Below are 17,766 nucleotides of genomic sequence, written 5' to 3' on the forward strand. Positions count from 1 at the left end.
AATCAGTCAGCAGCATAGACCAATGCTGAGCCTCAGGTGTGGCACCATTTCCCAGGATGACCAGCTAGATACCTAGTTGCAGGTTGATTACACTGGACCACTTCCATCATGGAAGGGGAAATGTTTTTCCTTACTGGAATAAACACTTGCTCTGGATTTTTATCTGCCTTCCCTACATGCAATGGTTCTGCCAAAACTACCCTCTATGAACTTATAGCATCCCTTACCTACTATTATGTTATTCTACTCAGCATTTATTCTGGCCAAGGAACTAACTTCAGAGCAAGAGAGAAGTGTGGCAATGATCCCAGGCTCAGGGAATTCACTGGCTCTCCACTGTCATGAAGCTGTTGGCTTGATAGAATGGTGGAATGGCCTTTTGAACGTTCAATTACAGCATCAACAAGGTGGCAATATCTTTTGGGGCTGGGACAAAGTTCTCTAGAGGATAGTATATGCTCAGTGTTCAGTATATGGTGCTGTTTCTAACATAACCAGGAATTCATGGTTCCAGGAATTGAAGGGTGGAAATAGGAGTAGAGCCACTTATTCTTACCCTAAGTGACCCACTGGCAAAATTTTTGCTTCTCATTTCCATGACTTTATGCTATGCTGACCTAGAGTCTTAGTTCAGAGGGAGGAATGCTTTCATTAGGAGACACAACAATGATTCTTGAGAAGGAAATTGGAAGATTTTTTAGGATGTGTCTTAGTGTTGCCATGCCCTGTGATAAAAGTCAATAGAGAACTACAATGACAGGACTACTAATAGTCCAGAAGTGAAGGTTTACATCACCAAACCAGGCCAGGTGCTGGCTGAGGTCATAAGGAAAACTGAATGAGTAGTAGGAGAAGGTAGTTGTGAATACCAGCTATGACCACATGACCAGTTACAAAAATGAGGACTGAAATGTCATGAATATTTCCTCTTTATTTTGTTATAAATACACTTATGTGTATATATGCATATCTTGAGCTTTATTTTTTCCTCTCTTATTCTTTTATAGTAAGAGGTTTTGACTTTATATCAATGTTTTAATTATTGCTGATTTTATTTATATCATAGTATTTAAGCTAAAGGATATCAGAAGAGTAAATATTACTCAAGGACTTTATTTCCTTTTCTGAGAAGGGATTAGTGCCTTTTTGTTTGTACACAGGATATTTATATCACAATAGACAGCAATGACATTTATTTGAAGAATACATATAGGAATGCAAGTTGAGCAGGGGTAGATTGTGATAGTTAATTGTAAATGTCAACTTATGAACCACCAGAAATCTGATAAATCATTATTTCTCTGAATGTGTCTCTAAAGAGATTAGTATTTTAATCAGAAGATTGAATGAAGATTACCCTCATCAATGAGAGTAGGCATTATTCAATCCGTTGAGGACTTAAGAGAAAAAAAAAGGTGGAGAAAAGGTGTATTTGCTCTCTGCTTGAACTAAGGCATCCTTCTCCTGCCCTTGGACATCCACTGGCACTCTTGGTTCTCATTTTGAACCCAGACCTAAACTTACACCATTGGCTTTCAAAGTCTCAGGACTTTAGATCCATACTGAGTTACACTACCAGCTTTCCTGGTTCTCCAGCATCCACATGACAGCTCATGAGACTTCTTGGCTCCTATAAACATGTGAACCAATTCCTATAAAAAATCTTCTCATTTACCTATCATCTATCATCTTTATCATCTAATTATCGATCATTGATATCCTATCAGTTCTGTTTCTCTAGACAATTTGACTAGTGCACTTGTATTGTTGTAATTTCCTTTTAAGAATAACCCTTTGCATTATGATTTTTTTTTATCTCTATGAATGCTATCAGTGTTAAAGTCTATCAAGCTTTCTTTTGTATAAAGTTTTTGGATAAAGTTCCACGGCATATATCCTCCCATCCCTTACTTTGAACCTTTACATAACTGAGTTGTATCTTTTGTGAAGAGCATATAATTGAGATTTTTTTCCAAATCTTAGAATCATTGTTTTTTGATTGGTTACAGATCTGACTATAACATAACTACATAGCATTGCAATTTAAAATATAACAGTGAGCTTTAATCATGGTATTGGATTTATTATATTATAAAGTTTTTCTCATGCCTACTGATAATTTAGTGCATACTAACAATTAGTATGACATAACTTTAAAAATAAGAAATGTAATATAAATACTCATAAGCATGCATTTCTTACAAGTAATTCATCTGTGGCATTTTATATATAAGTATACAGGTATATTTCTGTTATAGTAGAAATCTTCTATATATTCTTGTCATATCAGACCAATAAAATACAGGTTTTGAATCCTAGACAATCCAGCAATGCAAGTAGTTTTTTGTTTTTTCTTTTTTTCCATTTGTCCTGTCCATTGAAGATAACTGCTCTTAAAGAATAAATAAAAGGGGAAAAGTTACTTGTTTGACCAATCAATTTAAAAGTGGTTAATTCAACAAATAGCATGAGGTTATCCTAATTATAAGAGTTCTATCATGCAATTTATTTGTGACCAACTTCTGAATGCACAAATACTAAAGGATTAAACATTATTAGAAAAAATTTAAAAGATCACACTGCAAAGAAGTTTTTAAACTGCAAAATGAGGTCATTTATACTTTATCATGTCATGGTATAGTTTGCAACATTGAAAATATTCTGCAATTCAATTTTATTATATGTAGCTATATGACTATCATTAATATATGTTTATAGTATTTACATTTATTTAATATGTTAAATTTTTTTTCATTTCTCTGCCTCTACCTTTCACCTTTAAACTATTTTATACTCACTGTGATATGACGGATTCTGTTGTCCTGCCTACTCTTTAGGTTCACTCTCACTTTCAAGTTGCCTGTATGTTTCAAAATAAATATAGTCACTTAAAATTATATTTTCTTTAAGATTGTTCTATAAAACTCTGTATACAATATCAATTTTGAAAAATGTTTGAATTCCTATTTAGGATCTGAGGGCAGCCACTACTTGAGAATATCTTACCATTGAGGACATTTCTCAACTAGTATCTCAAGATTAACTTGAGAAAAAACACAGTAATACAATTTTACCTAAAAATGAACTAATAATTTTTCATAGTCATAACATTAACTAAATAGCTTTAAGTTTTCTTATGATTCATCTTCTTACATATTTATTCCTACACATTTTCATAGCTCTTTCCCCTAAAGATATTTGATATCAGTTTTTCCACAATAAAGTCCTCCAACATATGAATATTACTTTAATATTGAATTATGTTAACTACACACTGCATATTATTCAGTAATTTTACATAAACTTTTCAAAACATTTCTGTGAAATGTATTGTTCTCTTTTCATTGATATCTTATCAATTTTAAATATTTTAATAAAATTTACTTTATGTTAAATAAAATGAATAATACAGATATAAAAATTCAAAAGCAGAAACTATTTTATAGCAATTTCTCTGAAGAAAACTAAACAATTTTAATATTATTTTTATTTTTGAGGCATATCATCAGATGTTTCTAAGGTTTTTTTAATGAAAAACCATTTGTCTTATTTTTTTTGAAGATTAGCTTTTACTATAATTCAGATTTTTTCATTCTAACTATTATTTATTGACTTTTAACTTTTTCTATCTCTGGTTGCCCTACTCTCAACTTATTTAACTGCCTAAAGGGCTAACTACTCTTTTAGATTTATCTGCTTTCTTTTAGTAAGATAATAAACACAAAATACTTTGAAATATATACTAAAAAATAATGTTCATATATATTTAATAATTAAGATCAAATAATAAAAGGAGGTAAATAATCATTAACTAGAAGTCATCTCCACTTAATTTTACCCCAGCAGAGTTCAAGTTGTTATAAGACTAAAACTGCTGACCTTTGAAAAAATTCTGTTAACCACTATACTAATTATCAACATATTAAGTATTTTGTTTTCATGTAGAGATAAAATCTAAATCTGAATTATTAGTTACATCATGATGGTATTTATTAATGTTATATATATGCCTACAAATTATAAAAGTAATGAATCTTAAATATTAAATCAATATACTCATCACTTGTATACTCCTCAGTTCTCCATTTTTTCCTTTGGAAATAAACTTTTACCAGTATGATGATCAGTACAGAGAGAATAATGAGAAAAGGAATTAGTAAGAAAAATGGCCATTTTGTAGATTTGCCATGGTAAACATTCTCAATGTAGCGTCTTTCTGGGAGAGAAAACATCAGTGATTTAAAAGCAATTACCAGGAATATAATAAAGACATTTCTATATTTTAATATGACTATCAGCACAAAATTTTTAACTCTTGTATAATGTTATAATTAACATGTTTTTAAATGAAGTAGATAAGTTAACAGCATTTCAATGTGCTCCAGAATCTTTTTAATCCATAATAGTCCTATTATTTGCTTTATCATTAAGAACCTTTTATTTAATACTCTTTTCAGAATAGTTTAATAATTAATATAGATGAAAAAAAAGTGTGACCCCTGGAAAAAAAGAATTTTTCTCAATACCCTATTTTTAGTAAGAGATACTGCTGTGAATGTTATAAAATTTTCATGAGGTCCAAAGTACTTTTCTTTTATTGCATTGATATGTATCATCACATCGTATCTAATAAAATTTATTTTATGTTAAATAAAATGAGTAGTACAGATATAAAAATTGCTTATTCCAACATCGTGTGGGTATTTCTCTGCTTCTTTCAAGAAGATATATAGTTTTCATTTATGTTCAGATTTATGATTTATTTCATATAAATTGTTAAATGAGTTGAGATTTTAAGGGTCATTTGATCTTATGTGAATATTCAATTATTACAGAAGAATGTTTTGAACTAATTTTCCTTCTTCATGGAACTATCTGTATTTTTCTTGAAAAATTGATTAACCATATAACAATGGGTATATTTCTGCCTCCCTATTCCATTCCATTGATCTAACTGTATATCTATCATTTACCAATGCCACATTGTCTTCATTAGTGTAACTATATGCTAAATCTATAACATAGTATATTCAATATAAGGGCAATAGACTAAGGTGTCTTTCTTTGTTGTTCTTTTTCAGGAATTTTTTTGGCTATTCTGAGCACTTTGGCAAATACTGTAGAATCAAATTGTTTAAAAAGAAACTCTCATATGGTTTGCCTTCCTTTAATTTCCCCCCTCCCCCAATGTTCATCTGTTTTGTTTCTTCATTAGTTATTATTGTCTTCTCATGTTTTATCATAGATTACTTATAATCACCTACTGGAAATCTTTACAATCTACCTGGAAACCTTGCTGACCAGAACCATTGAATTTTATTTTCCACTTTACCACAGGCTGCAGTGATTTAAACTATTTACCACTTCATAATAAATGTCCTATTTCTCCAACTTCTAATAACATGTTTTTGAATTGTCTTTGGATTGCTCACCAACAGTATTCTCAAGACAATTTCAACACATAATAAATGTCTTCAACAGTTTCCTAGAGGTCTTTTTATGTTCTGTGCGCCATTCAGTTCCAAAGCTAATGCCACATGTCTTAGATTCTTTTTATATAAATACACCATCTGATTACCATATTGCTTTCTATATTATATATATAAATATATATTGTTTATGGATATGAGAGAGAGAGAGAGAGAAAGATGTGTAGGAAACTTCTCCCAAATGTAGTAATTTAAAACAACCATTTAATTTTGTTCATTTTGTGTGGCATGAATTTGAGGATTTTGCATTTTCATGTCTCAATGTAATCAAATTTCAAACAGGGAAGATGATTTTCAGCACAATGAGTGTTCTAATAATGAGAGTTCCAAGAATTAGTATTCTAAAAGACCCAGTCAGAATCTCACTTGTATACATGTTATTGATCAATTACATTGTAAGGTCAACCTGGAATGATATGTGTGTGCTCAAAATATGCTTTTTTTAAAAAGATTTTATTTATTTATTCATAGAGACGCAGAGAGAGAGAGAGGCAGAGACAGAAGCAGGCACCATGCAGAGAGCCTGACGTGAGACCCGATCCAGGGTCTCCAGGATCATGCCCTGGGCTGTAGGTGGTGCTAAACTGCTGCGCCACCAGGGCTGCCCCAAAATATGCTTTAATTATCTGTTAATTTAGGTTTTTATATAGAGTTTGGCCCTAAGCATCATTGGATATACTGCATTATTCTAAAACCCACCTCTCTTTGGAAAAAAAGAAATGTAGGAAACTACTTCAAACTTCTACTTATAATTGGCTAATAGGAATAACTGGCTAACATTTGCAGGGTCAGAATAGGTCAGAAATATTAAAGATATTTATTCCCCAATCTCTGCAGCATCTCCCATAGTGGCTGCACATGCTCTATAGCTCCAACTTCTGCTGAGCAGTACTCTCCCTGTGACTTAGATCCTGATATGTGGCCCTGACCATAGTTACATGTCATGAAGGTGCCTCGGATTCTGGTTCTAGTAATAGTGCCTCCTTTCATTGTCCTTTTAGCCCTAAGAAGTAGTAGTGGATCCCTCTGTTGCCTCAAGATTCTCTGATTGGCTTTCAACTCTGCCATTATGTGTTAGCCTTATATTGAATATCTTCTGTGTGAAGGACTATAATGATTTTTATTTCCCTGTCTGGGCCTTTACTGATATATCTTATTTATGATATATGTTATGTATGTTATATTATTCTCTATGGTAAAACATAAACTAGCTTTATATGTTTTACTATTTGATGTCCATCTAAATATAGATTGGTAGGCAAATAAATAAAATTTTATTTTATTAAATTTAATAAATTAAAATGTTGTTTTAATTATGTTTTCAATTTGCTATTAATACTTACCAGAACTGAGTTGGGCAAGTTGAGGTGGAAAATTGCCACTGTCAACACTCCCACCAATCCATGCATCATCAATATTTTGGCAATTAGGAGGCAAGTATGAAGGATTACAATGACAGTTCTTTTTATTATTGCATATCTGAAACCAGGAAAAATATCACCTTATGAGATAGGTAGCTATAATTATTTGTGTTCCAGTAGAATTTTAAAATAATACTTAGGTCAGATAAGGCCAATCTTTTTACATGGTTTATGAATATATAAATGTGCGTGTGTGTGTGTGTTTAGTTATATGTTTGCTTTCTAGGATTATTCTCAATGAGTTTTATTCTCCCATCATATTACTGGTACTTACACCCCGTTCATTGCATTTTCTTGGAGTACAATCATAATCCAAGTACCCAGCATCTACACATTCTTGGTTCTTGCAAACCTAAAAGGAAAATAAGCCAAAGTAAATTAACTGAAATAACATTTGTATTTGACATTTTACTAAAAGAATTCTATATATTCTTATATAAGGATATTCATTTAGCTATAAGTGAAATATACTAAGTGATTAATTTATAGGGCTACTATGTTTCCAGCACTAGATGAGACTCTGATTATCTGATAGTAAAGAAAACAACAAAAGTATCTTCCCTTCTTATACCGGGTTAAAAAATACAGACATCAAATAAATAAAGTGGAGATAAATATGTCATAAATACTATAATGAAAAAATAGTCTTATGAAAGATTAAAGTACAGGCAATTTATCTGATATGTGAGAACTATTCTCATATCATATGTTCTCATATCATATATCACATATATCATAACTTTCTTATCAAACCTGGATGTTGAACAATACTTAGTCAAGAATAGAAATGAGAGGGGATCCCTGGGTTGCTCAGCGGTTTGGTGCCTGTCTTGGGCCCAGCGCGTGATCCTGGAGTCCCGGGATCGAATCCCACGTCGGGCTCCCGGTGCATGGAGCCTGTTTCTCCCTCCTCCTGTGTCTCTGCCTCTCTCTCTCTCTCTCTCTATCTCTCTCTATCTATCTCTATCTCTATCTCTATCTATCTCTATCTATCTATCTCTCTCATGAATAAAAAAAAAAAAAAAAGAATAGAAATGAAGAATGCCTGGGTGGCACAGTTGGTTAAGCTTCCGACTCTTGGTTTCAGTTCAGGCCTGATCTCAGGGTCCTGAGACAAGCCTGCATCAGGCTTCATGCTCAGTGTGGAGTCTGCTTGAGTTTTTCTCTCCCTCTACCTTTTCCCCCCTAAAATAAATAAATCTTTTTAAAAAAAAGAATAGAAATGAAACACAAAGTACTTATAGGAAAAGAAATATTTAAAATGACCCTACATTGAAAGATAGTATAGAAATTTGAGAAATATTAGCAGCAGTGTAGCTGTTACACAGAGAATAGCCAATCATTAAATCACTATATATTTGAGTCCTACAATGTGCCTACCCTAACAACACACCAGTGAACAACAAAAAAATTCTCATATTGTTCATATGCAGTGAAAGATACAGAAATACAATACAAAATTTATTTGTAAAAGGGCAGGTATGATGTGATAGAAATTGTTATGGCAGGACTGTGTCGGTCCTGTGTCGGTCCGAAAGTAGGCCTATAACCTACAAGCAACTGATTATATTTAGAGATTTTATTGGAAGATGGAAAGCTAATAAAAATAGGTTTTTGAAAGAGGATGGAAAGGGCAAGAGAAAATGTAGGATACCATTACAGTAGTCCAAGAAAATGATAACTATAGAGTGAAACTGAGTGGCTGTGGTGTAGTGAAAATCTGTGGTTGTATTTGAGATATAACTTAGAAATTTAAATCAGTTTAAGTTTAATTATAATTATGAATTTTATATAGAGAATGAAAAGGGAGACAGATCAATGACACTAAGTTTCCTGGCTTATCTAACACTTTGGTGGTGGTACAATCAATTGAGGTAGAGAAAGCTAAGCAGAAAACTCAAAAGTGCAGCAATTATGTTTTGAAATTTCTTTCAACTATGCTTCATATTTTAAAAAAAAATTTAAAATTTGCTGCCCTCATAGAAAGGTTCTGCATGATATGGTGAACATATAATTGGAAATAGTTTTTCTAAAAATGTTTTCTAAATAATATTGTCAATATTTCTTTGGAATTCTTTCCTCTTGAAAACATATGATCAAAATATACTATTTATAAAGATTTGATCTATTTGTTTATTTTAGAGAGATAATGGGTGGGGGAGGGGGTAGGACAAGAAAGAAAACTCCACTGTCAATGGGGAGTCCAACATCAGGCCATGAGATCATGATCTGAGCTGAAACCAAGGGTCAGATGCTTAACTGACTAAGCCATCCAGGTACTCCCATAATATGTGAATTTTTAAACCCAGAGAATGAATCTGCTCAAATAGGTTTTGCAAAAATTACTGAATGTGGAAAAATATATCATTAAAGGTGTTTGATAATTGTAGCAACTCATATCTCTGTTTAAGACTTAGAAGGATATATACTGATGTTAAATGGATGGCCAGGTTATTCTGAGGGGTTATGGTAAGAGTATAAAACTTCTAGCTCTGGTTACAGACTAGTGTTGCTATAGTTAGAGATATATGTGTTCTGTATAAATGACACATTAACATCTAATTAGCACTTGTGCAGAGAAGTTAAGTATGTAATTTGCAGAGCTGTTGTCTAGAAGAAGATAAACTTAACTCTCAGAACCATGAAATAAATTCTTTGAACCAGAGAAGAAAAAAGTTGAAAAGATATTGTTGATATTATGGGTATCTATTACTGCAATGATTTTATTTTATTTTATTTTATTATTTTATTTTATTTTATTTATTTTGCTTAAACATGCTTACTTCAGTAGTGCCATGCAGAAAGGCTAGAAAAATATTATCTGAAGTGATGAGCTAGCTACAAAACCACAGAAGTTCTTTATCACCATATAATAATAACACAAAGAAAACAATGTTTTTTCACTAAAGTCTTTGAAATAGATTTTCAGAAATGTGGCTGTAGATAAGAAAATGATGCAGTTTCCTATTTCTCTTACTATGATAGAATAAGATTCTGTTTAAATCTTCTTGTACAGAGAACTTAAAATGGAGGATAAAATAAATTATGTACACCTATTCTTTAAAAAGAACACATGCCTATACCAGAGATAAAATAAACATTATTTTTATGTTCTCAAAATATAAGACATTGTGATTCCACAAAACTAACCAGAAACTGAAGCCAATATTCCTCCACAGGTCATCAGTGACCAAGCACATAGGCTTTAAATAATCATATTTACCCTGCACCAGTGACAGAATAACAAGCAGACTTTACCAAATACTGAAAAAATAATCTGGAGAATTGCTCAATATAATGGTGCACTAAGAAGTCTCAAGTTCTTGTTCTCCCTTGGAGATATTTTTTTAAAAGAAGAAGAAAAGCTGGCTAAAATAACCAATAGGAACTCTAGAAACAGTCAATGGTCTACGGCAACCAAGAAAATGCCCAATCAAGAAATAGCCACATTCAAAATGGTGGAAAAATGAGTGGGATGTTTGATCAAATTTTCCCCACTCCTTCCCCAACATGGCACAGTCTTGGTCTGGAGGAGGAAACTGCTGAGGTCACAATTATTTCCTTTGAACTGAAGGGAGCAGTGGAAACCTAGTTTTCAATATTAAAATATTTCTAGGAGCTTCCTGAAGGACTGGTCTCTGCTTCACCTAACTTAAATCTCAAATAGAGAGAAGCAATGAATGCTGCTCAGGAAAGCTGCAAGGAGACTAAGATTCTCAGACAGACACCTGGGGCAAAAGATTATGCATAAAACACACAATAGACTATTTAAGCCCCAAGGAGAGGCTGGTATGAGACTGTTTGGAAAAGTAGTACATTTGAAAGCATTCGTGTATGTGAGAAAAGGAAAAAGCCAAAAGGAAGACCAGAAAGAATGCATGATCACAAAAGTTCTGAAAAAACCACAAGCACTCTCTCTTCTCAGGCTGATTGCAAGGCCCAGAGCATCCCCAACTGCCCTAACACAGAGCCAGTCTACAGACAGTAGAAGTGTCTCTTTTTACAAAAGTCCAATGTAAAAAAAAAAAAATTAAAATGCAGAAAAAGAAACAGGAAAACATGTCCCACTCAAAGGAAAAAAAACAAAGTGATATAATGGTATTTTAATAACCATACTAAAAGGGTGCTTGGGTGGCTCAGTTGGTTAAGCATCTGACTCTTGATTTAGGCTCAGGTCATAATCTCATGGTCATGAGATCAAGCCCTGCCCTGGGCTCCATACTGTATTGAGCTTGCTTAAATTTCTCTCTCTCCCTCTCCCTTTGGCCCTCCCACCACTTGCAGTCTCTCCTCTAAAATAGTTAAAATAAAAATGCTGAAAAGCTAAATAAAAACATGGATTGAAAATGACCAAAAATCAGAAAAATTCCATATGAATTAAATAAAAATATCAACAGAGAGCAAATATAAATAGCAATCCAAAAAATATGATACTGAAACATACAACAGCTAAATTTAAAAGTTCAATATATGAGTTCAACAACAAATTTTGGTTGGCAGAAGAAAGAATCAGTGATTTAATGATAGGGTATTTTATATTTTGAAGTATTAGAAAGAAAAAAAGAACAAAGAAAAATGAACAAAACCAATGGGACTTATGAAATACCATTAGGCAAATCAAATACATATTATGGGAGTTTCTGAAGTAGATGAGAAAAAAAGGGAGAAGGAGATTACTTGAAGAAATGATGGCTGAAAACCAAAAATGATGGCCCCATGTTTGAAGAATAACATAGATCTAAAAATTCTAGGAGTCCAGTGAACTCCAGTAAGACAAATGCAAACAGACTCATACCAAAGCACATTACAATCAAATTCAAATGACAAAGAAAAAAAGAGAATCTTAAAAACTGCAAGTGAAAAAGTAATCACCATGTACAAGGGATCCTAAACAAGATTACAATAGGTTATTCAGAAAAACTTTGAGGCCAGAAGGCAGTGGACTGATATATTGGAAGTACTAAATGGAGAAAAAAAAGCTCTGACAACTGAGAATTCTATATCCAACAAAACTTTCCTGAATTTAATGGGGGAAATTAATACTTTCTCAAATTAAAAAGAAACAAACTTTAAAAAGTTGAGGGTACTTAATATCATAAAATTTAGCCTACAAAAAATACTAAAGGGAGTCCTACAGGAGGAATAAAAGGTTGCTAGTCTGTAACTAGATTTTAGAGAAATAAAGGTCTGTGGTAAAGTTAAATAAATGGTGAAAGTATAAAAAACAGTGGGACTCACACCAGGATCTCCAGGATCACGCCCTGGGCTGAAGGTAGGCACTAAACTGCTGAGCCACCCAGGCTGCCCCAGACAACATAGATCTTAAATCAACCATTACAATAAAAAAAGTTCTAGATTAATGTTCTAGATTAATAAGTGATCAAATTAATCAGAAAACATACAAATTATAGACATGTATATACCAAACATCAGAGCTCCAAAATATATGGCACAGAGAGAACTGCTGGGGAAATAGACAGCTCTACAATAATAATGGCCTTTAATATCCCACCTTTGAAAAGAAGATCAATAAGAAAACAGAGGATTTGAACAACACTATCTACCAATTGGATCTAAAAGGCATATATAGAACATTGCCTGACAACAGCAGATACACATTTGTCTCAGCTGCACATGAATATTGCTTAAATTAGGCCATATGTTAATTACAAAATGAGTCAATAAATTTAGACTAAAATCATACAAAGTACCTTTTCTGGTTAGAGTAAAGTAAAACTACAAATTAAAAGCAGAAGGAACACTGGAAAATTTAAAAATATATGGAAATTCTTACATTTTAATAAAAAATTGGTCAACAAAGGACACAAGGGAAATTATAAATTATTCTCAAACAAATTAAAAATGCAATACACCAAATCTGTGAGAAGCAGAAAAACGCTGTTGACAGTCATTTTTAACTATAAATCAGCATGTTAAAAATTAAAAAGTACTTTAAATCAACAGCTTGAACTTGCACTATCAATAAATAAATGAATGAATAAACAAACCTAAAGATAACAGAAGGAAGAAAATAATAAAGAATAGAACAGAAACAAAAGAAAATTTAGAGAAAAAAAAAGACCAATAAAATTGAAAAAAACTTTTACCTAGGAAGACTAAAATAAATAATTTTCAAATAATTAAATTACAAATGAAGATGGAACATTGCTATCAATTTTACAGAAATAACAAGGTTTATACGATCAAAAACTGAAAGCCAACATTTGAATAAGATAACAAAATTGGGGATCCCTGGATGGCTCAGCGGTTTAGCGCCACCTTCGGCCCAGATCTTGATCCTGGAGTCCCAGGATTGAGTCCCACATCAGGCTCCCTGTGTGAACCCTGCTTCTCTCTCTGTGTTTCTGCCTCTCTCTCTCTCTCTCTCTCTCTCTCTCTGTGTGTGTGTGTGTGTCTCATGAATAAATAAATAAAATCTGTTAAAACAAAGATAATAAAATGAACACATTTTTAGGAACACCCCATCTACCAACACTGAATCACAAAGACATAGAAAGTCTGACTAGACCTATAACTCATAAATAGATTAAATCAGTAATCAAAATCCTTGAAACAAAGAAAATTCCTGGACCAGATAGCTTCACTGGTGAATTTTACCAAATATTTACAGAAGAGTTAGATCTATTTTTGTCAAACTCTTCCAACAAATACAAGAGGACATACACCCAGATGCATTCTATGAGGCCAGAATTACCCTAATATAAGAGCCAAGGACACAATAATAATGGAGAATTACAACCAAATATTATGAATATTAATGCAATGTCCACAACAAAACACAAGTAAACAGAATTCAACAGAATGTTAAAAAAAATTCTGTATTATGACCAAGTGGGAATAATTCATGTAATGTGAGAATGACTCAACATACAAAAATTAATGTAATATACCACATTAAAGGACTAAAAGGGAAAAAATCACACAACCATCTCCACTGAAGCAGAAAAATTGACAAAATTTAACATTTTTTAAAATTATAAAAAAAATCTAACAAATTAGGACTAGAAGAAAACTCCCTCAATATAGTAAGGACTATCTATAAAGAACATACAGCTATACTTCCAGGGAAGATGACAGAGTTGGAGAATCCTAAGTGTACCGCATCCCATGGATACAACTAAATAACTCAGTATAAATAATCCAGAAAATGATCCAAAGACCAGCAGAACAAACTTTCCACATTCGAAATGTAGAGAAGAGACCATCTCAGAGAAGGTATGAAGGACAGAGCTATGGACCAGAGCTAAACAGCCCTGTGAGACTGACCACAGGAAGGACAGACATCTCAGGTGTGGAGAGAAGAAACAGACCCTCACACCAGAAAGCTCAGGCATGGGAGATTCATATGAGAAAGACAAATCCCCATAATATTTGGCTTTAAAAACCAGAGAGCATAACTTCATAAGAGTTTACAATCAGTGGGGCCTAATACTTGGAACTTTAAAAATCACTGGGCTTGGCTCTGGGAGAGCCTTTGAAAGGTGAGAGGAATTTGAGTCCCAGCCCTTAAGGAGAAGGCACAACAAACAGTGTAGAAGGAGATGGAGCATAGAAAGCAGTTTTAAAAACACCTGGGTTATACAAGGGGGATATTTATTTACTAATCTCAGAGCCTGTGCTGGAGTGGAGGGATCTTTGAGATACTTCTCCAGGAACAACAGAGCTGGCAGACACCATTTCCCTCCTTTGCCCCACACCCTAGATATACAGACACCTGTGGGAAACAATGTAGCAAAACACTAGTTTGCTAAAAGGCCACTCTGCCCCAGTATTCTACTGCAAACATGCCCTTTCCAGCCAGATCTTATGCCAGGTTTCTTCCCATAGTTCCTGACACTGCACACCTTGCTCCTGAGTTACCCTGCAAACTAGTCCCTTCAATATTCCCTTGACCAGAGCCCATCCAAAGTGGTACCACAAGCCTGGCAGTGTGCAAGCTGTCCCAACAGGGGCCAGTGCCACTCCAAAGTGAGTCCAGCTCTGGGGAGAGAAGAAGGCATCTGGTCTGACTGCAGGCCCTGCCCACCAAGCTTCTCAGGGGACAACACAGGGAAAGTGTCTGCAATTTGATGCTAACATATCTCTGGGAAACTCCTGGTATGACCCAACTCAAGCCCAAGATAGCCCCAGATTTGCCTCCTGACAGCACAGGGACCAAATCCTGTCCATACAGGCAAAGAGAAATAAGGCAGGTGACTGAACTGAAGGCAAAACCAGCTTAACCATAATAGTAGGTGCATACAACAAACAAAGGAGATACCCTTGATGCACTAGGTTCTGGTAAACAGGGGACATTGCACTGCAGGGCACTTTGTAAAGCCACTACTTTCTAGAGAAGGACACCTAGCTTCCTTTCCTAACACATAGAAACAGAGAGGTAGACAAATATGAAAAGACAGAGGAATATTTCCCAAATGAAAGAATGGGACAAAAATCACAGCAAGACACCTAGATGAAATGGAGAGAAGTAATATGTCTGAAAGAGAATTTAAATTAATAATCATAAAGATACTTACTGGACTTGAAAAAAAGAGTGGAGGACATCAGTTAGACCCTTAACAAAGAGTTAGAAAACAAAAAATAAATCAGAGATGAAGAATTCAATAACTGAAATTAAAAATGCACTAGACAGAATAGTAGACTATAGGAAGGAGAAGAATGGGTCTGCAACCTGGAGAAAAGAGTAATGTAAAGCGATCAAGTGAATAAGAGAGAAAAAAAATAATACCAAATGAAAATAGGGAACTGGGCAACATCTAAAAGTATAATTACATTTGCATTATGGGATCTCAGAGGAGAGACAAAGGCAGTAGAAAATTTATTTGAAGAATAATAATAATAATGGTAGACAACTTCCAGAATCTAGGAAAGGGAACAAAACTCCAGACCCAGTAGGTATAAGTGGTCTCCACCAAATCATTCTGAGAAGGTCCACACCAAAAGACATGGTAATTAAAATGGCAAAAAGGAGTGATAAAGATAATTTTAAAAGGAGCAAGAGAAAAGAAAATGGTTATGTATAAAAGAAATCCCATAAGACTATCAGTTGATTATTCAGCAGAAACTTTGCAGGCCAGAGAAGAGTGGCATGATATATTCAAAACTGAAAAAAAAAAAAAAAAAAGGCTGTGACCACAAACATTCAATCCAGCAGACCTATCATTCAGAATAGAAGGAGAGATAAAGAGTTTCCCAGATAAACAAAAATTAAAGGAATTAATGGACACTAAACTAATCCTATGAGAAGTGTTAAAGGGGATTCTTTGAGTGGAAAGGGAAAACCATAAGTAGGAGAAAAAAATAGGAAGCACAAAAGCAATAAAAATAAGTATATCTATAAAAATGAGTCAAGGGATTCACAAAATAAAAGGATGTAAAGGATACTATATGTATAAAGTTTAGAGATATTAAATAATGGGTTCAAACTTAAGCAACCATCAACTTAATATAGACTGTTATATGCAGAAGATGCTATATACAAATGTAATGGTTACCACCAATCAAAAAACAGTAACAGAGCTGCAAAAAATAAAAAGGAATCCAAATATATCACAAAAGAAGAAAGCAAGAGAGAGAACAGTGAAGAAATACAAAAACGGCCATTATACAAGTAACAAAATGGTAATAAGTACATACCTATCAATTATTTTGAGTGTAAATGGACTAAATGTTTAATCAAAAGATGCGGGGGGCATCTTGGTGGCTCTTGGTTGAACATCACACTCAATTTCAGCTCAGGTCATGCATGGTCTTGGGGTCAGGATGGGGCCCCATGCCAGGTTCCTTGCTCAGTAAGGAGTATGCTTCAGGATTCTTCCCTTCTGTTCCTTCCCACCCCCTCCACTCACTCTCTCTCCCTTTATTTTCTCTCTTTCTCTAAAATAAATTTTTTAAAAAAGATATAAAGTGACAGAATGGATAAAAAAGCACAACTCTTCTATATGCTGCCTACAAGAGACTCATTTCAGACCTAAAGACCAATGCAGATTGAAAGTGAAAAAATGGAAAATCAGTTATTATAAAAATGGAAGTGAAAAGAAAGCCACAGTAACAATACTTATATTAGACAAAATAAAATTTTAAAACAAGATACAAAGAAGAACACTATATAATCATAAAGGGAACAATCCAACAAGAAGAGAAAGTAATTATAAATATTTATGCAACTATCATGGGAGAATTCAAATATGTAAATCAGTTAATAACAAACATAAAGTAATCAATAGTAATACAACAATAGTAGGAGACAGTAACATTTCACTTACATCAATGGATAGATCATCCAAACAGAAAATCAACAAGGAAACAATGGCTTTGAGTGGCACATTGGATCAGAGGGATCTAACAGATATATTCAGAACATTCCATCTTAAAACAGCAGAATACACATCTTTTTCAAGACAATTAAAACATTGTCCAGAATATATTATATATAGGAACAAAACAAATATCAACAAATTCCAAAAGATCAAAGTCATACTACTTATCTTTCATCTTTTCTGACTACAATGCTATGAAACCAGGAATTAACCACAAGAAAAATCTGGACAGAACACAAATACATGGAGGTTAAATAACATGCAACTTAACAATGAATGGGTCTACTAAGAAATCAAAGAGTAAATTTAAAAATACATAGATATATACAAATGAAAACACATGGTCCAAAATCTTTGGGATGTAGCATAAGCTATTCTAAGAAGAAAGTTTGTAGCAATATAAGCCTACCTTAAGAAGCAAGAAAAATAAAAAAATAAACAATCGAATCTTACACCTAAACAAGCCAAAGAAAACAAACAAAACTCCAAACCAGGAGAAGAAAAAAAAATACAATA

At 33.4% G+C, this 17,766-nt stretch overlaps 1 protein-coding gene across 4 annotated transcripts in view; it reads right to left on the reverse strand.

Moving 5' to 3' along the window:
- Positions 1-2,062: 2,062 nt before the first annotated feature.
- The window catches only part of ADAM2 (ADAM metallopeptidase domain 2), a 130,678-nt gene continuing 114,974 nt past the window's right edge, over positions 2,063-17,766 (reverse strand). For all 4 annotated transcript variants that reach the window (XM_049094838.1, XM_049094839.1, XM_049094837.1 and 1 more), the window contains 5 exons: positions 7,185-7,262; positions 6,833-6,968; positions 4,057-4,216; positions 2,799-2,860; positions 2,063-2,392 (listed from right to left, as the gene is read on the reverse strand). In XM_049094838.1, coding sequence (XP_048950795.1) covers positions 2,827-2,860; positions 4,057-4,216; positions 6,833-6,968; positions 7,185-7,262 — 408 coding nt within the window. In that variant the 3' untranslated portion in view covers positions 2,063-2,392; positions 2,799-2,826. The remainder of the gene's footprint in view (positions 2,393-2,798; positions 2,861-4,056; positions 4,217-6,832; positions 6,969-7,184; positions 7,263-17,766) is intronic.

The sequence above is a fragment of the Canis lupus genome, chromosome 16 (assembly GCF_003254725.2).
Source record: "Canis lupus dingo isolate Sandy chromosome 16, ASM325472v2, whole genome shotgun sequence".
NCBI classification, from domain to species: domain Eukaryota; kingdom Metazoa; phylum Chordata; class Mammalia; order Carnivora; family Canidae; genus Canis; species Canis lupus.